General features: G+C 50.9%; 6 protein-coding genes across 6 annotated transcripts; 4 read left to right on the top strand and 2 right to left on the bottom strand.

Moving 5' to 3' along the window:
- Nucleotides 1-1,188: 1,188 nt before the first annotated feature.
- BO87DRAFT_316692 (uncharacterized protein) lies at nucleotides 1,189-4,710 on the bottom strand (the record flags this gene model as incomplete). Its single annotated transcript, XM_025619742.1, has 2 exons — nucleotides 1,189-4,054; nucleotides 4,130-4,710. The coding sequence occupies 2 exons, from the start codon at nucleotides 4,708-4,710 to the stop codon at nucleotides 1,189-1,191; spliced, it is 3,447 nt and encodes a 1,148-aa protein (XP_025476138.1).
- A 6,486-nt stretch (nucleotides 4,711-11,196) lies between these two features.
- Nucleotides 11,197-14,640, top strand: BO87DRAFT_147485 (uncharacterized protein). Its single transcript, XM_025618152.1, has 2 exons — nucleotides 11,197-14,210; nucleotides 14,258-14,640. Exons 1-2 carry the CDS (start codon nucleotides 11,456-11,458, stop codon nucleotides 14,497-14,499), a joined length of 2,997 nt encoding a protein of 998 aa, XP_025476137.1. The 5' UTR covers nucleotides 11,197-11,455; the 3' UTR covers nucleotides 14,500-14,640.
- Nucleotides 14,416-15,136, top strand: BO87DRAFT_379561 (uncharacterized protein). The gene has a single exon (XM_025624068.1). The coding sequence runs from the start codon at nucleotides 14,651-14,653 to the stop codon at nucleotides 15,020-15,022; it is 372 nt and encodes a 123-aa protein (XP_025476136.1). The 5' UTR covers nucleotides 14,416-14,650; the 3' UTR covers nucleotides 15,023-15,136.
- A 136-nt stretch (nucleotides 15,137-15,272) lies between these two features.
- BO87DRAFT_147487 (cystathionine gamma-synthase) lies at nucleotides 15,273-16,928 on the top strand. The gene is made up of 2 exons (XM_025618153.1): nucleotides 15,273-15,534; nucleotides 15,596-16,928. Exons 1-2 carry the CDS (start codon nucleotides 15,373-15,375, stop codon nucleotides 16,631-16,633), a joined length of 1,200 nt encoding a protein of 399 aa, XP_025476135.1. The 5' UTR covers nucleotides 15,273-15,372; the 3' UTR covers nucleotides 16,634-16,928.
- A 14-nt stretch (nucleotides 16,929-16,942) lies between these two features.
- On the top strand, nucleotides 16,943-17,215 carry BO87DRAFT_316865 (MoaD/ThiS family protein; the record flags this gene model as incomplete). Its single annotated transcript, XM_025619750.1, has 1 exon — nucleotides 16,943-17,215. One exon carries the CDS (start codon nucleotides 16,943-16,945, stop codon nucleotides 17,213-17,215), a length of 273 nt encoding a protein of 90 aa, XP_025476134.1.
- A 138-nt stretch (nucleotides 17,216-17,353) lies between these two features.
- On the bottom strand, nucleotides 17,354-18,594 carry BO87DRAFT_342028 (uncharacterized protein). The gene is made up of 3 exons (XM_025620726.1): nucleotides 18,152-18,594; nucleotides 17,751-18,082; nucleotides 17,354-17,680 (listed from the first exon to the last, which is right to left on the bottom strand). Exons 1-3 carry the CDS (start codon nucleotides 18,308-18,310, stop codon nucleotides 17,596-17,598), a joined length of 576 nt encoding a protein of 191 aa, XP_025476133.1. The 5' UTR covers nucleotides 18,311-18,594; the 3' UTR covers nucleotides 17,354-17,595.
- Between the last annotated feature and the right edge of the window lie 1,397 nt (nucleotides 18,595-19,991).

Here is a 19,991-nt window from a genome sequence, read left to right as displayed (position 1 = left end):
ACTCGGGCGATGAGAAGGAGAAGCACGCGCCCCGAAGAAACACCAGCACCAGTTCCTCCCTGCTGACAGCAATTTGATCAGGAAAGGGATGACCAACGCGGCTGCAAAAGGGACAAGAGACTGCCAGCCGCAAGAGTGTGTGAGAATGAGGGCGTGATGGTCAGGCGCTTTGCCGCTGGCTGACGTTCAACAAGCCGAGGATTGGCCGGGGGGCAAAATGGCGGTCCGCGAGGTGAGCTTCTTAGTTAATTAGTACTTGCTCTTTTCTTTGTCTCTCTCTCTCTCTCTCTCTCTCTCTCTCTCTCTCTCTCTCGGTGTCTGTGGGTGTGTCTGTGTGCCTCTTTTATCATCAACCCACGAGGCTCGCGCCGATTATTCCGATCAGGGATTGACCAGACTAGCCAATTCCGTCAGGAGAATCTACTATCTGTATTTCTAGCCAGGTCTCGGAGAATCTAGGGACACCGTGCATATGAATTACTGATCTGGTGGATCAGCCAGCTCTGATAGTCAGGCCACCGGGGGATCTCCTCTCTTCAGTCAGAGATAGGCTGATGCTCGGGTGATGCTGCCGTTGATGATTTCACATGTCTCGTATCTCACACTGATCTTAGAACAATGGACTACAATCGCTCTATCCCCCAAGTATGGGTGTAAATATTTCACTAGCATAGTGGTTGCTATTTAGCATTATCAGCACTAATGTAAACGCCTATCCCCCATTCTCCGTTCAACTATAGTTAAATGTATTGCCTAACAGTCCATACACGAAAAGAATCCGCCAACCTATACAAGATGCGACGCTGGGATTGCAGAACACAAAAAGGCCGTACCCATGCCGGAATGGCCGGGTTACAGGGGAAAGGGGTCGAAATCGTGGCTGCCGTAACTGCGGGCCACGATGCAAGAGCAGGGGAGGTTTAGACAGAAGATGTGGATATGAGACAATGGTGGATACAAGAATGAAAAACGAGGAGGGAAAGAAAAGAAATAAAAGACACACGCTGGCCAGCAGAATGCTGCAGGATCCGGTTGCTTATTTAACGGAAATCCAAACCTATATATCACAAACGCCTTTGCACATAATCCTTTTGTTGACGACACAGTGGGGAAAAGAAATTCGTCATCTCCACAGCAATGCCGATGGAAGATAGCTTCGCTTATGCTTTCAGACTGACGAGGCTGCCTTCAGTGTGCCTCATCGTCGTGGTGATGCGCTTCATCCACCAGTTCGGCGGCGCTGCCCGCAAACGATGGTTCATCCGGACTGGCTTCGTGGATATTATCCTGAGTGCGGTACTGTGCGACGTAACCCATACTGGATGGACGCTCAACACGTGTGCTTCCATCGTTGACCCGACGGCTTGAAGTGGTGGATGCGGTTGTGGAAGCAATGGAAAAATTGCGATCTCGGGAGGGCGAGCTGGTAGCAGTGAATGGTAACCGACCAGTGACTGAGGCCGACGGATGGAGTTGCCCGGAATTATGAACAGATGGTTCTCCGTGACCGGATTCCATTGATGGCAGAGCGGCTGTATCCGTCACCACAGAGAGAGGGTTCTGCGTCAACTCCAGCTCTTCCGGAGCCAGAGAACGTATAGAACCCTGGCGTCCGGCACCCGGTCGAGACGGAGACTGAGAGCTATGCTGAGAACCCGCGCGACTTGGAAGCTCAATGTCGCCGCCCGTTTCTACCTTGGGCAGAACAGTCTGCGTCTCCGTAGACCGCTCGTTTCCTTCACCGTCCGAATCGCGGTAATTAGCATTGGCCTCCGAGGCCTCGCGGTTCTGCTCTGTGGCAGCCTGCTCGTCAGGTTCGTCTCGGTAGGGTTCATGTTGGTCATGGAACTCTTCACTTTCGGGGAAGAGACCAGGCGGTGGTGCTCTGCTGCTGCGTACGACCTCGAAGCCTTTTCCTTTCTCCTTGGTTTTTCCACGGAACAGACTACGGAAGAAGCCGGTAGCAGAAGAAACCGGTCCAGTGGGGTCGGCTGGACCAGTCTTCAACTTGCGAGTGCCCGACTGGGATAATGGCGGCCCCCGGACTCGGTAGTAGAAGTCGACTTCACGGACCGCGTAGTCCTTGCGTGACTGCCGGGGATCATCAAGGTCAAGGTCATCTTTTGGTGCCGGAATATACGCGGGAGTAGGCGTGCCCCTTCCAGAGACCGACGGCCCTTCGATAATGTCATCATCGATGTCTCCGTAACTCGAAGATCTGTGTGTGTGCCGCGATGCTCTGCCCTTCTCTCCGGCAGCTCCCATTTCCACGCCCTTCTTGCGAGGCCGCGGTGGCCGATAGTAAGGGTCATGCGGATGCATCGCAAAGACGGGACCGCTCTTCGGGGAGTTACTTCCTGGGGTCTGATACCCGACAGCAAAGCCACCGGGTGTTGAGGGCGTAAAGAAACCGCTACTGTTAGCCCGACTGTGGTTTCCACCGTGCGCGCTGCCTGAATCAAAAATTGCGCTAGCCCGCCCTTCACTTGCACCAGCACGGTTCAAAAGCATGGCTGAGCTTCCGGAAAGACTGCGAGGTCTCGACCCGTCGAACTGGGATGACAGCCTGTCATCGGTGTGCGCTAGCATGGCAGCTTCCGATCCCATGCTTTGACGAGTGGCGACGCTTTGTCTGGGCACACGCCGTGACAGCTGCCGCATACCGAAAACCTTAACCAGGCCACCGCGGGTAACACCTCCTTCGTAACCACCCGCACCGGCGAGTCGTGCAATGACTTCGATAAGGGTTTGCAAAGCGTTCAAAAAGAATCCGAAGACCATGACAAGCGCATGAAGGAACAAGATGATATAGCCAATCCATCCACGAGCGGCCTGTGAGATGCGCAATGAAGGAACAAAAACGACGCTGAGCAAGATCGTCAGGAAGCGAACGATGGAGAAGCATGCATGGTAGAGGTTCATCGACGTTGGCGACGGGAACGGCTTGAAAGCTATCAGTGTCAAAATCGACACCACCTCGCAGATAGCCAGTAGTACGATCTGGGCAATGCCGGAGGGCTGTAGCGCCCCAATTGCAATACCACGAACGAACGTAAGAAATATTGGCACCAAAGCGAAGGCAGCTGCATCGTCACAGAAAGTGTTGTAAAGCGGGCCGTAGAGTAGTACGGTCGAAAGATCGTCGAAAAGGTAGGACTTGGGCCGAGTGTTCGCAATGAGCCGCACTGTCCAAAGAGAGAAGGCTGCCAGGATCACTATGACCACAACTGCGAGTGCGACAGAATATGCCGGGGATTCGCTGGCAATAACCAACTGGAAAAAAGATATTGATAGGACCGGGAGCAGTAGAAAATTGAAGACGACCCGGACAATGTTCCCAACGGTGAAAGGCATGTTTTTAGATCGAAGGTCCTCCTCCGGATTATTGGCGATCTTGCGAGAGATTGAACGCAAGCCAAAAACCACCTGGATTAATAGTGTGACGACGACTAGTATTACCAGTAGCCAAACCATCATTCCCGGCCAAATATCACGCGCTGCAGGCATGCCGACATATTGATCGAGTCTGTCCAATCCGTAAGTAGCGTTGACGGCATACACACCGTCCTTGACGGGGTTTTGCTCGTTTCCGGGATCCAGGAAACTCTGATTGAACATGAGTACGGACCAAGCAACCCGGCTGATCACAGGCTGATAGAAACCAGGGTAGTTCAGGGTTAGAGAGCCGGTCAACACTGCAAACTGGATGTACTGTAGGCAGTCTCCAAATCCCGGCGTTACTAATCGCAGCACATCTTCGTCACGACCATAATTACTAGTCCAGTGGAAGGGGTCCGTAGTACCCCAAGGGCTGTAGATCGCTGCCGTTACCGTGGCGACTCCGACCAGGACAAGAATAACAAAGGGGATATAAGCCAAGGTGCTTTTCAGAGACGACCCAAGATCGGGGGTTATTGCGACGGATATACAACCGAGCTTCGTGGCAGCAGCGTCGCCAGACTTGATCACGAGTCTCGACGACAAGGTCGAAAAGTAGTATGAGGAAAGCATATCGTGCTCAATCGAGAAGGCGCGCAAAGCGGACAAGTCCGACCTATACAGCGAGGATAATGTTAGCCAGTGCGCGTTACCAGTATACAACAGCGCCGAAGTAAACGGGATTCCTCACGAGTTGACATAGAAAACGGGGCCCAGGGGGCAAGACCCCTGGAAGACCGAGTCGCAGAATCTCGACGGTTCATTGTAAGGAGAAAAGCTCAGAACGTCGATTGACGACAGAAGGGTGGAGTATTTGTTGTTGGCAGTATTCAGATCCACGATCTTTCCGACAGTGTCATTCGGGTTCGACCACTGGGGGTCATCCGGCGATGGATAAGTCTCCCCGTTCGCAGTTCCCGAGACGTTGCCATAGACTGATATGTTCAGAGGGTGAAGGGAGTCGTGCTGTTTGAAAACAACGGAGACGTCGAATGGGACGAATTGTAGCTGTTGTGGTTCCGATTGAATCACAGCGGGTTCCAGACAGTTCTCAAAGTCTAGCAACACCGCAGAGGCAGGAGGTATCCAAGATATCAACAACACAACCAGCATCAAGCTAATACCACTGACCCATGATCGATCTCTGCGCCATCGCCATCGTCGCGTCGTTTGCTGATCCTGCACGAACCCGAAACCTTGGATACCCTGTCTTCTGGTCCCGACAGCTGAACCCGCATCATGGTGCCATCTCGCGTCGCAACGTACAGACATTTCGGCCATCGACAGCGAACGGGATGACCTCCTCGGGGAGGTCAGTCCCCCCGTAAATGATTCAATCCACGTTGTCCAAGCAGTATCGGAGAATGCCAATAATCCCAGGACCTCGGGTACCTGATCAGGCTCCAAGTATAACGAATGACGTTTCCCGGTCGAGATTCAGCGAATGAAGGAACGGTAGGTAGGATTAAAAACGGGCGAGGTCGGCGAGGGAAGGGGAAGCTGAAGTTGGGATGAGGGAAATGGCAGGGTGGCTTGTGGATGATGGGCTATTCGAGAACAGGAGTGGATTACTCCTCGATCTCCCCCAGGTTGGTGATGTAGGGGATGCGCACCATCACTTCGGGGGTTGGCGGGGAGGGGAATAGGCCAGGCTCGGAAGGTGAGGCAGTAAACACGGGAAGTCAGCAGCAGCAGTTGGTTAGTGGAGAGAGAGAGAGTAGAACGAGTGGGAAGCCCGATACGATGGGCGGTTTAGACTTTGTGCAAGGAAAAGAAAGCACCACGCCTGTGAATCTGCGACAAGGCAAAAAAGGGAAGCAAGAAGGGAAAAGGGTTAAGGAAAATTAAGATAGTGAAAAAGAAAGAAAAAAAAAAAAGTTGGCATGATTGGTATGCGAGGCCCCCCGGCTCGGGCTGAGCGAAAAGGCCCATCGATCCATCCACCATTAACGGGGGGGTGGGCTTTGCTTTGCTTGCCTGGCTGACTGACTTGACTGATTGACTGCGCCGCCATGTTTGTTCTCTTTGCTCTTGTGGCAGCCGGGGAGCGACGGATTCAGTTTGGGACTGCTAGTTAGTAGTTAGTTCCTAGTGGTGGGTGGCAGTGAGTGAGTCCAGTGGGTGGTGGCTTCTAAACTTGGCAACGCTAATCCTGAGGAACCAAGTCCCAAAGTCAGCCAAAAAGGCAACCCACCCAATTCATCCATTACTTACTAGTTATCCGCACACAGAACCTGATCTACCGGCCGGAGGAGTATGTCTCTTTTATTGTTAGTGAGTATCATCTGACTGCTAGTTGGTTAATCGCTAGTATTGTACAGTTAGTAGTTGGTAGCTACGGAGTATCTACAAGCTGCTAACCCCAAAAGAGGCTCATGCTGAAAGGTTGTCTCACCCCTCAGTCACTAAAATTACTCCAAGTATCATGGTCCACGAATTACTACTTGACAGCTATTATTATGTGTCGTTCATTCATATTTGCTAATACCGCCTATTTTGCGCTTCCTTGTTTCGCAGCCACACCGTGGGCTCGGATGAACCTAGCTTAGCTACTGATTAAGTTAGGTATTGTTTAGGAATGAATGATGAGATGGCATCAGCCCCATGAAGGACCAAATGATTCGGCGATGGAGTATGACGGGCGGACAAAAGGTCGAATCCGGAAACAGAGCTGGGGAGCTGGGTCGGCTTTTTCCTGACTGATGGCCCATGGTCGTGTAACATACCACTCACTCACTTATCGTCAAAGCCAGGGAAGAAGGAAGCCGGAAAAGGCTAGGATCCCTTACTTGTCACTGCCGATTCAATGCCAATACAACCCTCTGATCGCATCCCCTTCCATACTGCACAATGATGAATTCGATCTCCTAGTAGTATCCGACCACAATGGTTGTAATAATTCCTTTGCTGGTTTCGTCTGTCCAAATTATGGGACTTCAGTTCCAATGGGCTCTCACTGAGACTTCAGCTTCTGGACCTTTCTACTATGTGGGCTGCCAATGAGCCAAGACACTGAGAACCCGAGACAGTCGAACAATGTAGCCCTATACAACCGATATACATGATGACAGGTGGGGATCCGGGCGTCGGGATTCAGCCATGTCCCAGATTAGTGCACAATTCGCCACTGGTAGTTGCGCTAGTTAACTAGCTATTCATCTAGATGAGTCAGGAAAAATGACCTTTAGTTCCGCCTGGTTAGTATGTATTACTTCGGACGATAACACGTAGTAGTATAGATAGCCATAAAGTGGAAAGAGTAGCTGCTGCCATCCGGAAAGGAATAGTTTGATTAGCTCGCAAAATAAAGCTAGAGCAAGAACCCAGCAAGCTGCCATTAATACTCGGAATAGTCTGAAGCAGTCCACAGCCAAGTTTTCTCCCAACTCTCAATGATCATCTTCGACGTACGGGTGTCTATGGATCTCAAATCATTGGGTAAGCTATCGACGGTTGATCCCTGTGACCGGTCCTTGCATCTCCCGAAGGCTGTGCCACCGAAGGAATCAATGGCTAGCAAAACAGTGATATCGCTCTGCACTGGTATAGATCTGTTCGTTTATTCCCTTTCTCAAAAGCACGCGTAGTCTTCCCTTTTTTGTAGCTATTAAGGGGCGGGAAGAGGCCAGGAAAAATTAAATGTAGTTGCCTAACCGCGGTAGAACTGTCCCCCTGGGTTTAACAGTTGACACGTTTCGCCAAAGCTTAGCACGAGTATGGTCAGTGGAGAGAGCGTCAGCAAGAATTCTTTTCAAGCCGAACTAGAAGTTAGCAATCCTAGCTAAATCGCTGGGCTGGTATTAAGTTGAAGACATGTGTCGCGCGAAGTACGTGAAGGTGGAGCGGGTCACCAAATTCATGCTTTCTCAGAGGGGAAAATCGCAAAAAAGGGAGCAACTGGTTGGTATGTGGGGGGGGGAGAGTAAACATCCCACTCCAAACTATCTATATTTTCGCCCCCTCCAAAAATCTTTATCTCTGAAAGAATTAAGTGACTTACTCAGTCATGAGAGGTCGTATAGTTACTTGTTAACTACCAGACTATAATCGGGTTAGCAAATTGAGTTGCGATAAGCATGAGCAGCGAGGCTCCGGAATTGTAGAAAAGTTCCTGACCAATCTGAGAGGTGCAACAACTAAAGGATTCATGTACTCCGATGCTTCCCTGTCTATATCCACGAACTGTGTGCTACAGTAGTAGTGTCTAGTAAGGTTGCATTGGAAGATTTTAGCCTGCTACCTTATTTTCTAACAGGACAGTACAAAGCGTCACGTTCTTGGGCTGATGATTGGTCGATAAGGTCGATAGATCTCCCCCATCTCGACTAGTAATGACTAAGTAAGTCATTCCCTGGCAGCCCGTGATGTTGTACGACCGGTCGCCATGCACGGCTAACATACTATATGCATGCGAGGTGTTGGCCGGCATCGATGAAAACGGAAAGCCGAGGCTTGGGCCTCCAGCCCAACACAACTACTTACTACGAAGTACTTACAAGTACGTACTTACTCGATCTGAGTGTCTATATCATCAGGACGTTTAGGCGAACTCCGTAACTACTAGCCTCGTATCAATATATTTCGGTTGTCAACTTGGGAGTGGTAGCAATCAGGGAGGATACGCTGTAGTATAGACAGAAAAGTGACATACTAGGATGATTAAAAGGAACAGGTTCATTTAGCATATAAACTCGAACTGCTAGTTTGATTTGCTATACTGTTTTAGATTATTTTTATATTGTTCGGAGACATACTCGATACATCAATGATACTCCAGAGTGGAGACTTGAGATAGTTGCTAAGTTCAAAGATGAAGCCACTCCGGCAAATGTCATTACCGATTATGTCTGAAATCAGTTCCCTACCGAGTACTACCAATTTTCTCTATAGTATTTTAACTAGTTATATCACTGGTCAATCGCTTAGTCGTACGTAGTATTACTCCGTGGTACCAACTACTATATACTTAGTAGTAGGGGCGGAGTACCAAACAGAAGCGAGCTCTCAGCGCCAAGAAGCCAATGGGGGCGCGGAAAATAGTGCGGTCAAGCTTTCATCGTTGTAGGATGTTGTTCCAAGTAAATAGGTTCATTAGTTAACTAGTGGACGGTGTTGACCCATAATTTGCGACGGCTGGGTAGTTGCCGCCCTGAACATCAGTCGCTACAATGAAGCTCATTCGTTGATGTGCCTGAGCGGCAAAGGATTGCTCAAATAATTGGCTTTGCTTTGATCGACCGAGGGACTCTCGGGGACTGGGGATAGCGCGACGGACCTCCGTAGCGAAGGCGGGAAATGATTGACCGGAAATGAGATCATTAAATTTCCCCCCTTAGGTGAGGGTCCTCAATTTCCAATTCTCTAGGCAGTAGTTTTTATATGATAACTTGTGACTCTGTCAATGGTCTGTGTAGCTTCGAGGGAGGAAGCAGTTGCGATTTTACTGGGATATTCTATGGGATCATCAGTATAACTATGTAAGTATGAAATGCATGCTGGCACGAATTTCATACCAGACAAACAATGATTATACGTGCGGCATTTGAATTTCTTGGCAGTCCTGCATGTCCAGTGAGCTGATCGTATACTTGTTAGGGTCCTATGGGCACCCGCCCCTGTTATCTACATGCAGACAAGAAGTACAATTGCCATCCACGTAGGGTAAATAGGTGGTCAGAAAAGAAAAGCTCCGCCTGTGTAATTGATGAACGACACTATTCGAAACTTCTAGCTGAGAGTTTCAGTTTTGCCACCGACAGCTGCAAGGTTGAGAAAACCAGCTCAGCAGATGTCGGGGAAAATACTGTACATTAAGTACTACTTCTCGATCACCCTTTCTTATGGGCTATCGACTTTAACAGTGCTGTAGTGATGCCCTTTCCTCACCAGCACCAGCACCACCAACCCCCTAGCAGCGGGAGACACCTACCTATCTAACAATCTACTTAATTCTTGTCCGGCTTTTCCCAAAACCCTCCCTCAAGCAGACCAAGCGTGCAAGGTTCGCCGGGGGCTCGTCAGCGGCCCACCGAGCAATCAGCAGCCTCACCAAAAGGGGACTAGGGTCGTTTCAAGCTGAGGGTCGGGGCCAGCCAACGGAACGCACTGGGGGTGTGGGCTCCAATCACACATGCCACACCAGATTGATCGGTTTCTCTGATAACAGGGGGTTGTGTTTCTATTCGCTTTGATTCATCTCCAGTCCACGTCAGTTTCAACCTGCGGTTTGGGTTGTGCTTCCTCGGGCAGTTAATAATAGCAGTGATCGTGGGATGATTTTACCGCCAATGTCTGTCGACGGAGTATCTTCCTAGGTCAATGATGCTAAAAACAGCCCTCGGCTGGGATCGAGCATTCTCTTACCCGGATGGCTTGCAAAGGAAAATAGCCGACCGGAGAGGCGGTGCACAAGAATGTTGCCAGTATTTCCCAAATAATATTGAGAGAACCCAGTTATGGCCCCTGCAGTTTTAACGGATAGATAGCTGTTGACCTGCCATTCCTTTCCTGCTTTTATGCCCCGATTCCTGGTCCCCACGTGATCGACTAGTCAATGGTTCGCTGCTTAGTCTCAAATACAGTACTACTGGCTGGCTGATTTATTTACTTACTCCGTCCTTGGGAGGAATGAGTACTAGTATAGTCTGGTATAGTAGTACGTAGTAGTAACCATTCGCCCCCATCACTGTGGCATTCGTAAGCCCCAAGAGTAAGACAGAGGCAGAGAGAGAGAGAGAGAGAATGGAAGGCAAAAAATAGAAAGAAAAAGAGAAGTCAAGCATCCATTGTCAACGTTTATTTGACAGTCTAGAACAGAAGAACCCATACAACCTCCAAAAAGGGCGGGTACCGACCACGTTGGCCGGGATTCCTGATTGTAGGAGCCCAAGGATTGGTGAGGTGGATTGAAGAATCGCAACCAGTGGAACAAAACCACTGCGGAGATCCTCTCCCTAGCCTGCCTGAGGTACCCGTCCCTCGGTCGGAGAGAGGTTTAATAGCACGGGGTCGTACCATCACTCGTCCACATGTTCCTGATTGTTTGTGATCTTCTTTTTTTCCCTTCTTTCTCTCTCTCTCTCTTCCTTCTCCCCCCTTTCCTTCCCTCTGCTTTGACTGCTCTGTCCGTGGCTGGAGCATTGCTCTCCCCTCCATATCTCGCAACTAGCTGCTGGAACAGCTTTAGTCCCTACCCCGTCTCTCCCTTGCTACAATCAAACCCCCCCCGTCTCTTCTGCGGAGTACAACAACCGGGCGGGCTAAGCTATAGTTCCCTACTATCGCCCATCGCCTTCAGAAGCTGCGAAGCGCCGAGCCCACTCGCGCTGGCGTTTACAGATACACCACTCTACCTTGGAGTTCATTGGTTAGTTTGGCTACTGCCTTATGCCCCTCTATCTAACCCCTGAAGCTTCCAAGCTCAGATACTACTTACTAGCTTCCCCCTTTGTTGCAGCGCCGTTCCTGAATGGTCATTTAATTGATTGGTTTTGGTAGATCGCTCGTCTCCGAGTCCCACCAGACAGCGCTGGTAATCGCACCGGTCCTGCTAGCAGTGTCATACAATCGGCCCCGTTTACTTGGGTAATTGCTCTGCACACACCCACTTCTGGTGTTTGTTATCCGCTAGCTTGTTCTTTCTCACGCCGCGCGTCTCTGTCGCATATTGGGCCTTGTGTGCGAACACTAAGAAGTTCGAGCGAGTCACTTGTCCCACCAACCGCCACTTCCTCCCTTCCTACTTCGGTACCCGAGATTCTATCTTGCCTTGACGACTGCCATTACTTACGCGCGATAAGGTGTATTCGATTACGCTCCGTATTTACACTTACCGAGCTGTCAACAATAGTCCTGCTTTGTCGATCTTCCACCTGCGCACACGCACCTGCGAGATTGGCGGAGAATACGGACGGACAGGCGCCGCATATACTTCATCAACCCATCCTGAATTTCCTGCGATGCTCAATAGCAGGCCGTATCGTATCTCGGAAACATACCTACTTTGAAATCCACCGATATGTCTACATCCACTGAGGATCCCTTTGCCTTCATCGCGAACGAACAGAAGCCCGCGCCGGCCAAGAAGCCGCATTGGAGAGATAAACTGTTCTCAAAGGACAAGCGGGCCAAGGGCTCTACGGATCAGCAGATAGAGGCTTTCCTCGCACCTACTCGCTCGAAATCCGTATCCTACGGAGCGAGTCAGACTACGCCTCCGCGATTGGATGCCACCCAAAAATGGCCGTCTGCCCACGATGTCCTCAATGCGGCTTCGTTGAACCCTGCCCTTCATGATGCTCCCCCGCCCGTGGACTTTACGAAACCACCCTTCAAGAGTCGTCGGAAGGGGTTGACAGTCAAGTTCAGTGCCCACACTCCCGAACTGATTGGAGAAGGGGGTGATGAGACTGACAAGCCGACAATTGAGATCTCCTTATGTCGTAATAACCAGAATAGCCACAGTCCCAGTATGGTGGATGACTTTGGTGACCGCCAGCCAAAGTTTCCTCAACTTCGTTTGGACACTTCGTTTGGTGACTTCAATGCCCCGGCGCCGCAGCAGAGAGATGCGCAGAAGGGGACACGTATAGAGGACTGGAAGCCGCTGTTGCTACAGAACCCTCAGGACGCTGATTTCCTTATGACACTGAACCTGGGAGAAAGAGGCTCCCGCTTATCATTCCGTGCTTCACCCGAGTCCCATTCGTTTGCCCAACGGATACGAGACAAGATGCAAGCTGAGGAGGGACGTGCTTTGCAGCACCGAATGCCAGATCCACCCTCCCCTGCAGATGAAGCAGGGGTGCAAAGTCCGGCGGAGGCTGTTCCTGACAGCCCGAGTTCAACCTATGAGACGCCACCCCTTTCGGAGACAGAGCCCAGCCCGCCCGAGAATCCGTTTCGAGAACCCCAAGTCCCTCCTCACATCGATCGCAGTCCAGTTGATCGCAGCCCTGAAACCCCGGTCCATCCTTCTATACTCTCTCCTGGCGGAAGTGCCCAAAGCCTTTCTCCTCCAAAACGGCAGATCATACCCAAGATGGCGGAACAACCTGACGCCCCCTCTCCTCCAGCCAGCAGGGATAACCGCGATACTTCCCGGAATCCTCAGGCTCCAAAGTTTACATTGCGGTCTGTTGCTAATCAACTGGGTGACACGGCTTTCACTGATCTGAAAGCGTACATGGCGCAGTTTAAAGGCTTGATCCAAGCCTCTGCGGAAGAAGCCAGGCCCATCCAGGACACCTCTCTGTCTGAATGGGTGAGAGCTGAAGTGTGGTGGTTTCTGCGGGGAAAGAAACGTCTCGAGGTTTATGCACGGTCACGCCCCTCCAGCTCTGGCACACGATCACCCCTTCTCGGCTCCACAGAAAGCGCGAAGCAAGCCATCGTGGATCTTGCTAAGGCCTTATGGATCAATGAATATGTCGTCCCACAACATGATGAGGTGACCCGCTATGGCGCAAGGAGTATTGATGCTGTGATTGCAGTAGCCAACACGACCGGGAACGCACAATTGGCCGATCTCCTTACCCTACACCAGGCGATCATGAACCATTCTCGCTCATTAGCCATGTCCATCAAGCGGAACAACATCCTTGTGGCTATTGCATCCCAGGGTGATTCCACCATACCAGTTGACACTAGTGTTTGGATGCGGTATCCATCTTTCGCTCTGGACGTGGCTGCGGTCCTCTCGGGTACCGTAACAAGCTCGCTACTGGCGGACACGGCAGGAAAGGGGCCTTCCTTTGTGCAAACAATGCCACTAAGTGATACCAGTCGCTATTTTAGCTACGGGACCATGTTTGTGAATGTTCTCGTCAGCTCCAATGAAGATGACATGCCGAAACTGTCTATGCCATGCGCATTGTCCATAATACGTGATCGTGCTGACTGGTATGTCTTCGCCGCGATAACCAGCCAGAATGAACTTGTCAATGTTATGATCCAGTCGGACAAGAAAAAGGGCCCTACATGGGACAGCGTGGACTGGCTAGTCCGGTCACATTCGATAAGGGTGAAGCTGTCGCGTGGATTTGTGTTGGAGGTCGCGTTCCAGGAGGATGACTTCAAGAATATCTGGAACATTGTCCAGTACACCCGCAAGACCGAAGCAAGCCTGCAGGCTGAGTCGGGTGAAACAGTAATTTTTGAAAACACTCTCAAGTCATTCCAGTATATGGACCCTGGAACGCCAAAAGCCTTCCCGGCCGATCCCATTGAGCGGTGTCGGCTTCGACTCTTCGAAAAGACCATCACTCTGACTGAGGGCACTGGCAGTAGAATTGTGCATCAAGGGTTTCGTCTTGCGGTACTCACAAGCCCAAAGGTCAAGACCCTTAGCAGTGTGCGTCATACCATTGGGTCCGGCGCACCAGTTGTTTTCGGTCTGCTCCGAGGTGAAGATGGAGCACCAGCCCTTCTACTCAAGGTCAAGGAGGAAGGGAGGACCCGGTCTATGGTGATGACGTTCTATGAATCGGAGGATCGCACAAACATGCATTCCTTGCTTCTGGGTATTCAGCCTAAGGGAAACGAGGTTAAGTCACCTGAGATCCCAATCCGTGCATACACCGTCCAACAGCCTGCCGACCGTAACACTGGGCAGCCAGCAAAGGATCATATTCAATTTCCTGCCGGTACAGTCTCGATCATTGACCGTGAGCACACGCATGTTGAGCATGGGTACGGTCCGACGGTGCTATCCGAGAATCTACGTGCTTTCATCGCAACCGAATGGGGATCTGTCACGGATCGGATCAATCTCGGTATGTTTTCCAGATCATTATGGAGAACTTCGCTAACGATATCCTAGGGCCCGGTGAGCTGAAACTGGGACTTGATGTCAACAATCGGACGGGGCTTAGCCTGTACCGACCTGGGCAGAAGGACTGGACTGTGTCCGTCGCTGAAAATCTAGTACTACCAGAGATGCCAGATAAGATAACAGATTTCTTGAAAATCGCCATGGCTAAACCAATGATCCGACGATTCGACTTTGCATCTGTACAAGGTAATATACACTGCTCTCTACGTCGGCCTGAAAGACTTTACTGATATGCCTCTCAGATCTTCATGTGTTCGAACGAGCTGTGACGGGCTACCAGGTGCTTTTTGACAGGTATGCATAAGTCGGATTTGTTGAAGGAGGCCATACTAATACTGGGAATGTAGTGTGGCTACCTCGTTCGCCATCTCACGACGTCGGATGGTTGTCCCGATCACTAAGAAGTGGGAATCCAGCCTGGCTCGAATCCAAGTGATCAAGCGCGACAGAATTGTGCAACTGGTAGTCTTCTTCAGTGACTTCCATCATGGAAAGTGCATGAACTTCGTTCTCAAAGGCACCGACACCCTGGAGAGCTTCGGGAAAGCTGGCAAGTTTGGGGTTCGGATTGTGGATGCCAAATTTGCTCTGCCGAAGACTGAAGATGACCCGGCATCGGACTTCGTATCTCTGGACTCTCCGGATTACCCAATGGAGCACGACGACATTTCAATTGCCTTTGACTCTGAAGCAGGTATGCCGAGTGATCCCTTGCTATTGCATATGTCTGGCGTTAATACTGATACCCTATAGATCGGACGAATTTCCATGCGGCTGTGCCCGGATCAGTCCGTGAGCCGTCGAGGATGAGCTCTCTGCGTCGTTAGGCTTAAGCTGAGTCCGACTGTCACTGTTTTGCAGTATCCATTTCCTACTTGTGCACTCATCCATCCATCCATCCATCCATCATCACCTCGCCCACCAGTCGGCCCACGCGTCACGTGCCCGTTATCCGATGCGGAGCAGCCTCTCCCCCTCTTCGGCTCCCCTTCCCCACTCTTCCTGAGTCACGACAGCAAATCTCCGAATGGCGAATGGCCGGCATTCCCGACTGCGTCCGCGCGGCCTAACCTTTCTTCTTCTCATCTTTTCTCATCATCACCATGGCTCCCGCTAATCGAGAAATGGGCGCCTCCACGCGCGCTCTTCATGTCGACGATGCCCTGAATGTCGTCACGGATGTGGCTCCGCCAATTCACGTGGCCACTACTTTCCGCTATTCCGACAACCCCGATGACTTAGTGCCCTGGGCCGACCGCAGTGGGGTAAGTGTCTTACTCCCCGAATGCACTCCGAGCTCAATGTTAACTGTGCTTCCGTGTCTAGGATCAGAAGGACAACACAGCTCACGTCTATTCTCGGTTGACCGCCCCTAATTATACTCGGTTTGAAGCTATCTTGTCTTCACTCCTCAATGGAAAGGCCATTAGCTACTCCTCGGGGTTGTCAGCTTTGCACGCGGCGCTAGTCCTGCTCAAACCCCGCCGGATTGCCATTGGAAACGGTTATCACGGATGCCATGGCGTGATTTCTCTGTTCAGTCGCCTCACTGGACTTCGGAAGCTAGACCTGGATTGTCCTGCCGAGCAATTGGAGGCTGGCGACGTGATTCATCTGGAAACTCCGGTCAATCCCGAGGGTACCGCCTTCAATATCGAAGCGTATGCTCAAAAGGCTCATTCTCGTGGCGCATACCTCATTGTTGATGGCACGTTCGCCCCGCCCTTCCTCCAAGACCCTTTCGAATGGGGTGCCGATTTGGTGATGCACTCGGGGTCCAAGTATTTTGGCGGACACAGTGATGTTCTTTGCGGAGTTCTTGCCACACAGCGTGAGGATTGGGCGAAACAGCTGCTTGAGGACCGGGTCTTCCTGGGCAGTGTGATGGGAAATATGGAGAGCTGGTTAGGCGTTCGCAGCTTGCGGACTCTGGAAGTCCGAGTGCAGCGCCAGAGCCAGAACGCAACCAGTCTTGTATCCTGGCTGAACGATGCACTGCGTGCGCCCAGCCCCGCTCCGGATAGCGACGAATCTGTGGTTCAGCGTGCCCTTGAGCAGGTGTTCCACGCCAGCTTGCAGAAAGAGGACGAGTCTTGGCTGTTGAAGCAGATGCCCAATGGGTTCGGACCGGTCTTCTCGATCACCATGAAGACGGAGGATTTTGCCCGGAAGCTCCCGAGCAAGCTGGCATTCTTCCAGCATGCCACCAGTCTTGGAGGAGTGGAAACGTTGATCGAATGGCGGACAATGTCGGACGCGACTGTGGATCGCCGGTTGCTGCGCATCAGTGTCGGGTTGGAGAACTGGGAGGATCTCCGGCAGGATCTGGTGACCGCGTTCAAGGAATTAGTCGAGGGTAAATAATGACTGAATTGAACGATCTCATAGATATGACTTAGCACTTCAGATGATGTTAACATCAGTAATCTCTTGATGTCCGCATAATACTACTGCTTAGTTGGGACGACATTCTACTCCATACCTACCAACTGGACAATCCCACCGGCGCGGCACCACCACTCTTATCATCCACATCCTTATCAGCAGACCCCGCACGCCCGCCTTTGTTTTCTCCCTTGTATCTTTCTCCCCTCCTCACTCCCACCCTCAATAAAACCAACCAACCAACAAACAATTTTTCCCAACTCCCTAATATTCTAAATTACCCAAAACATGTCCTCGAAAGAGAATACAACATTCCAAATCCACTACTTCGCCTCCGCATCCACCTACACAGGCAAACAAACCGAACGACTCCCCGCCCCCTTACCGCTGCCGAGACTCTTCGATACCCTTGAGTCCATGTACCCGGGGATCAAAGAGAAGGTGTTGAGTAGTTGTGGGGTGAGTTTGGGGGATGAGTATGTGGATGTTGAGACTGATGGGGAGGTGGTTATTAAGCCTGGGGATGAGGTTGCGGTGATTCCGCCGGTTAGTTCGGGGTGATCTAGTTTTTATATGGTATGTGTGTGTGTGTGTGTGTGTGTGTGTGTGTGTCAGAGTTATGGAGGGAGGTAGGGTGATGGGGGTTTGGGTTATATTGGAATTGGGGTTGGTTGGCTAATTATTATTTGTATAGGTATAGGTACATGCGCTGGCTGGTAGGGGGTGGGAAGTCTGGAGTATTAGGGTGGGTTTGCTTGGATGTATATGATTGAAGTGGGAAAGAGACATAGGAAAGAGATCAATGAAGGGACAGAATGTAAGGGGATAGATTAGGGGATGGGGTTGGTTGTCACTACCGTCAGCATCAACATCAATATTAGCATTATCAGCGCCATCGTCATCACCGTCTTCAGCATCAACATCAACATATCACGCATCCTCTAACCATCCAACTTCTCCACACCCGCCGCCTTCTTCTGTCTCCAAAGAACGAGTCCGCAAACGCCTGAGAAGAAGTACATGATACTGCGCACATACATCCTCATTAGCATGACCCAACCCTCTCCGTAAACCACACCCAGGGGAGGTTACTCACCACATAGCAATACACAGCCCCCAAATCGACTTCGCCTCCAAACACACCGACTTACTCGCTCCAATCCAAGCCGTGTAGTTCACCGTCCCGCCACTCAGATCCTCCAAATAGCTGCTCAGATGCGTGGCAAACGTATACGCCGATGATCCGCTCGACCCGTCGCTGCTGAGCTTGTTGCATTGCAGATAGGAGAGTGGCTTGCCGATGATCACTGATACCACGATCACGGCGATGAGGAGGAGGGTGTCGAGGATGGCGGAGATTAGGAAGTGTAGGATGTTGTCGAGGAAGAGGATCGTTGTGATGAAGCTGTATATCACTGCGATGCTGGTCTGGTTTCCATTCAAGGGTGGTTAGAGGGGTGGATGTTGGGTAGGTAGAAGGGAGAGGGAAGGACGTACTACTGTGATTGTCCCGATGAAGATGGCTGGGGGCGTGGCGCCGTTGGAGACAATCTCGGCAATGAAGTTCGCTGTTAGTCCGATTATGGCAATGAGTGAGCAGAGCTGGATGATACGCGCGCAGATGAAGGTCGCGCCGAGGAGTCCGTGGGGGGCCATTTTCTTTTCTTTCTTCTTGATGGCAGTTGTATCTGCTAGGGCGGATAGATGTGTGTATTATAGAATGGATAGCTCGATGACGCACTTCACGAGTGAGATGGATTGTAAGAGAAGAGAAAGTGTTTGCTAGTAGCCAAATGGCCGTGATTAATACGTATGCAAACACAACAATTGAGATCAAACAATGATACAAAGGAGTGAAGTAGCACAACAATCCCGAATCAAAGGAATGTATAAGACAATGGCAAAGAATACTGAGAGAGACCGTGAGTCTTCGCTGTTTGACTTGAGTGTAGACAAAGCAAATCCACGACAAGAACCAACCTCTTTAAATATCCCTCCCTCCAAGCACCTATTCAGACCTTAAAGCTAGGCGAGAATACACGGCACAGAACCTCAAGTTCCAGGCCCAGACAAATTTAGCTACACTCGTGCCGTGTTCTAGATCCGACCGATGAGGATCCATCGGATCTTGGTTGCTGAGCTCTCATTGCGTGATGAAGCGCCGACGGGACGGTAGAGTCTGCTCAGACCTGTTTAAGGAGCGCTTTGTTTGGAGAAGGTGAAGCGAGCGCTTACTTCATACATAGCTAGCTATCAAGAGGATGAGCTCAGGTAAGTGCGCGGTAAAGAGCTAGGGCTGCACCGGGATGGGTCTACTCCACACCGGCGCTTGGAGATGCCATAGCGGGAACGTTCCTGGCCAACGACCCACGAGAGCTTAATTGAACCTGAGACGACTGGCGTGTGGATGATTGGCGCGGAGGGTATTATTGGGGTTTGATTACAGTGGGGAGAGGGACTTGCTCAGCCTCATTCCATCTATTACTATTACTATTAGAGGGTCAGTACGCCGTACTTGGAGGGAGTGGGATGGGAGGCGCCTGCAATGCAGATCGCGCTGTCGCTGTCCAGCTTCTCGGGAGTGTCGTCTGTGGCGTTTTCTATATTAAGGATATGCGGGTAGATTGATTGGGATCGTTTCGTGGAGAAGCGCATTGATTCAGGGTATGTCCCGTACCTGCAGTGAAGGATTGTAGGCGGGATGTTGGGGTTTTGGGTATTGGTTGAGAGTGAGCGCCAATATTCCTCGAGATGGTCTTGTAGTGGGATCTGCTGCTACTTTCCCGTTTCTGGGGAGGTGCTCAAGCTGCTAATGTTGTCGGCGTCTGGATATGCCTTGTAGGTTGTTTTGTTATGCGTAGGTCTTTTGGTAGGTCTGCGTGTAGGTAGACACGTTCGTGTATAGAGCTGGTAGCTTGGAGTAGTATGCCCTTGTTGATAAAGTTGCTGACATGAGTGCCTTATTAGATGAGTTATTGATGCTGCTTGAGCTTGATATCTTGTAGAGTTCGTCCAAGTAGAGCTCGAGCATGACGTAGTCCCAAAATTGTCATGTTGCAAGCTCCTTGGAAAGCTGGACTGAACCTGCGCCATCCCTGCATTAGCTGATTCGATAGTCATAGTCAGGCCACTATTGACTGCGCCTCTCGCCTTGTTTATGCTACTGGTCACTGCGAGCATCGGAAAGATACGAGCCAATCATACCGAGGGCACAACTCACTGCTTTGATGACGTGCCAATGTTGATAGTGGATCTTCATATTGTCTCGCGCCAACTGTTTGGTTGGGGAGAGGCTATGATCAAGGATAATGTTGTATCGATGGCCAATGCTTTGATA

This window comes from Aspergillus neoniger, assembly GCF_003184625.1.
Source record: "Aspergillus neoniger CBS 115656 unplaced genomic scaffold BO87scaffold_34, whole genome shotgun sequence".
Classification (NCBI taxonomy): Eukaryota; Fungi; Ascomycota; class Eurotiomycetes; order Eurotiales; family Aspergillaceae; genus Aspergillus; species Aspergillus neoniger.
Note: the sequence above shows the minus strand (reverse complement) of the source record. Positions and strands in the feature narration are given on the sequence as shown.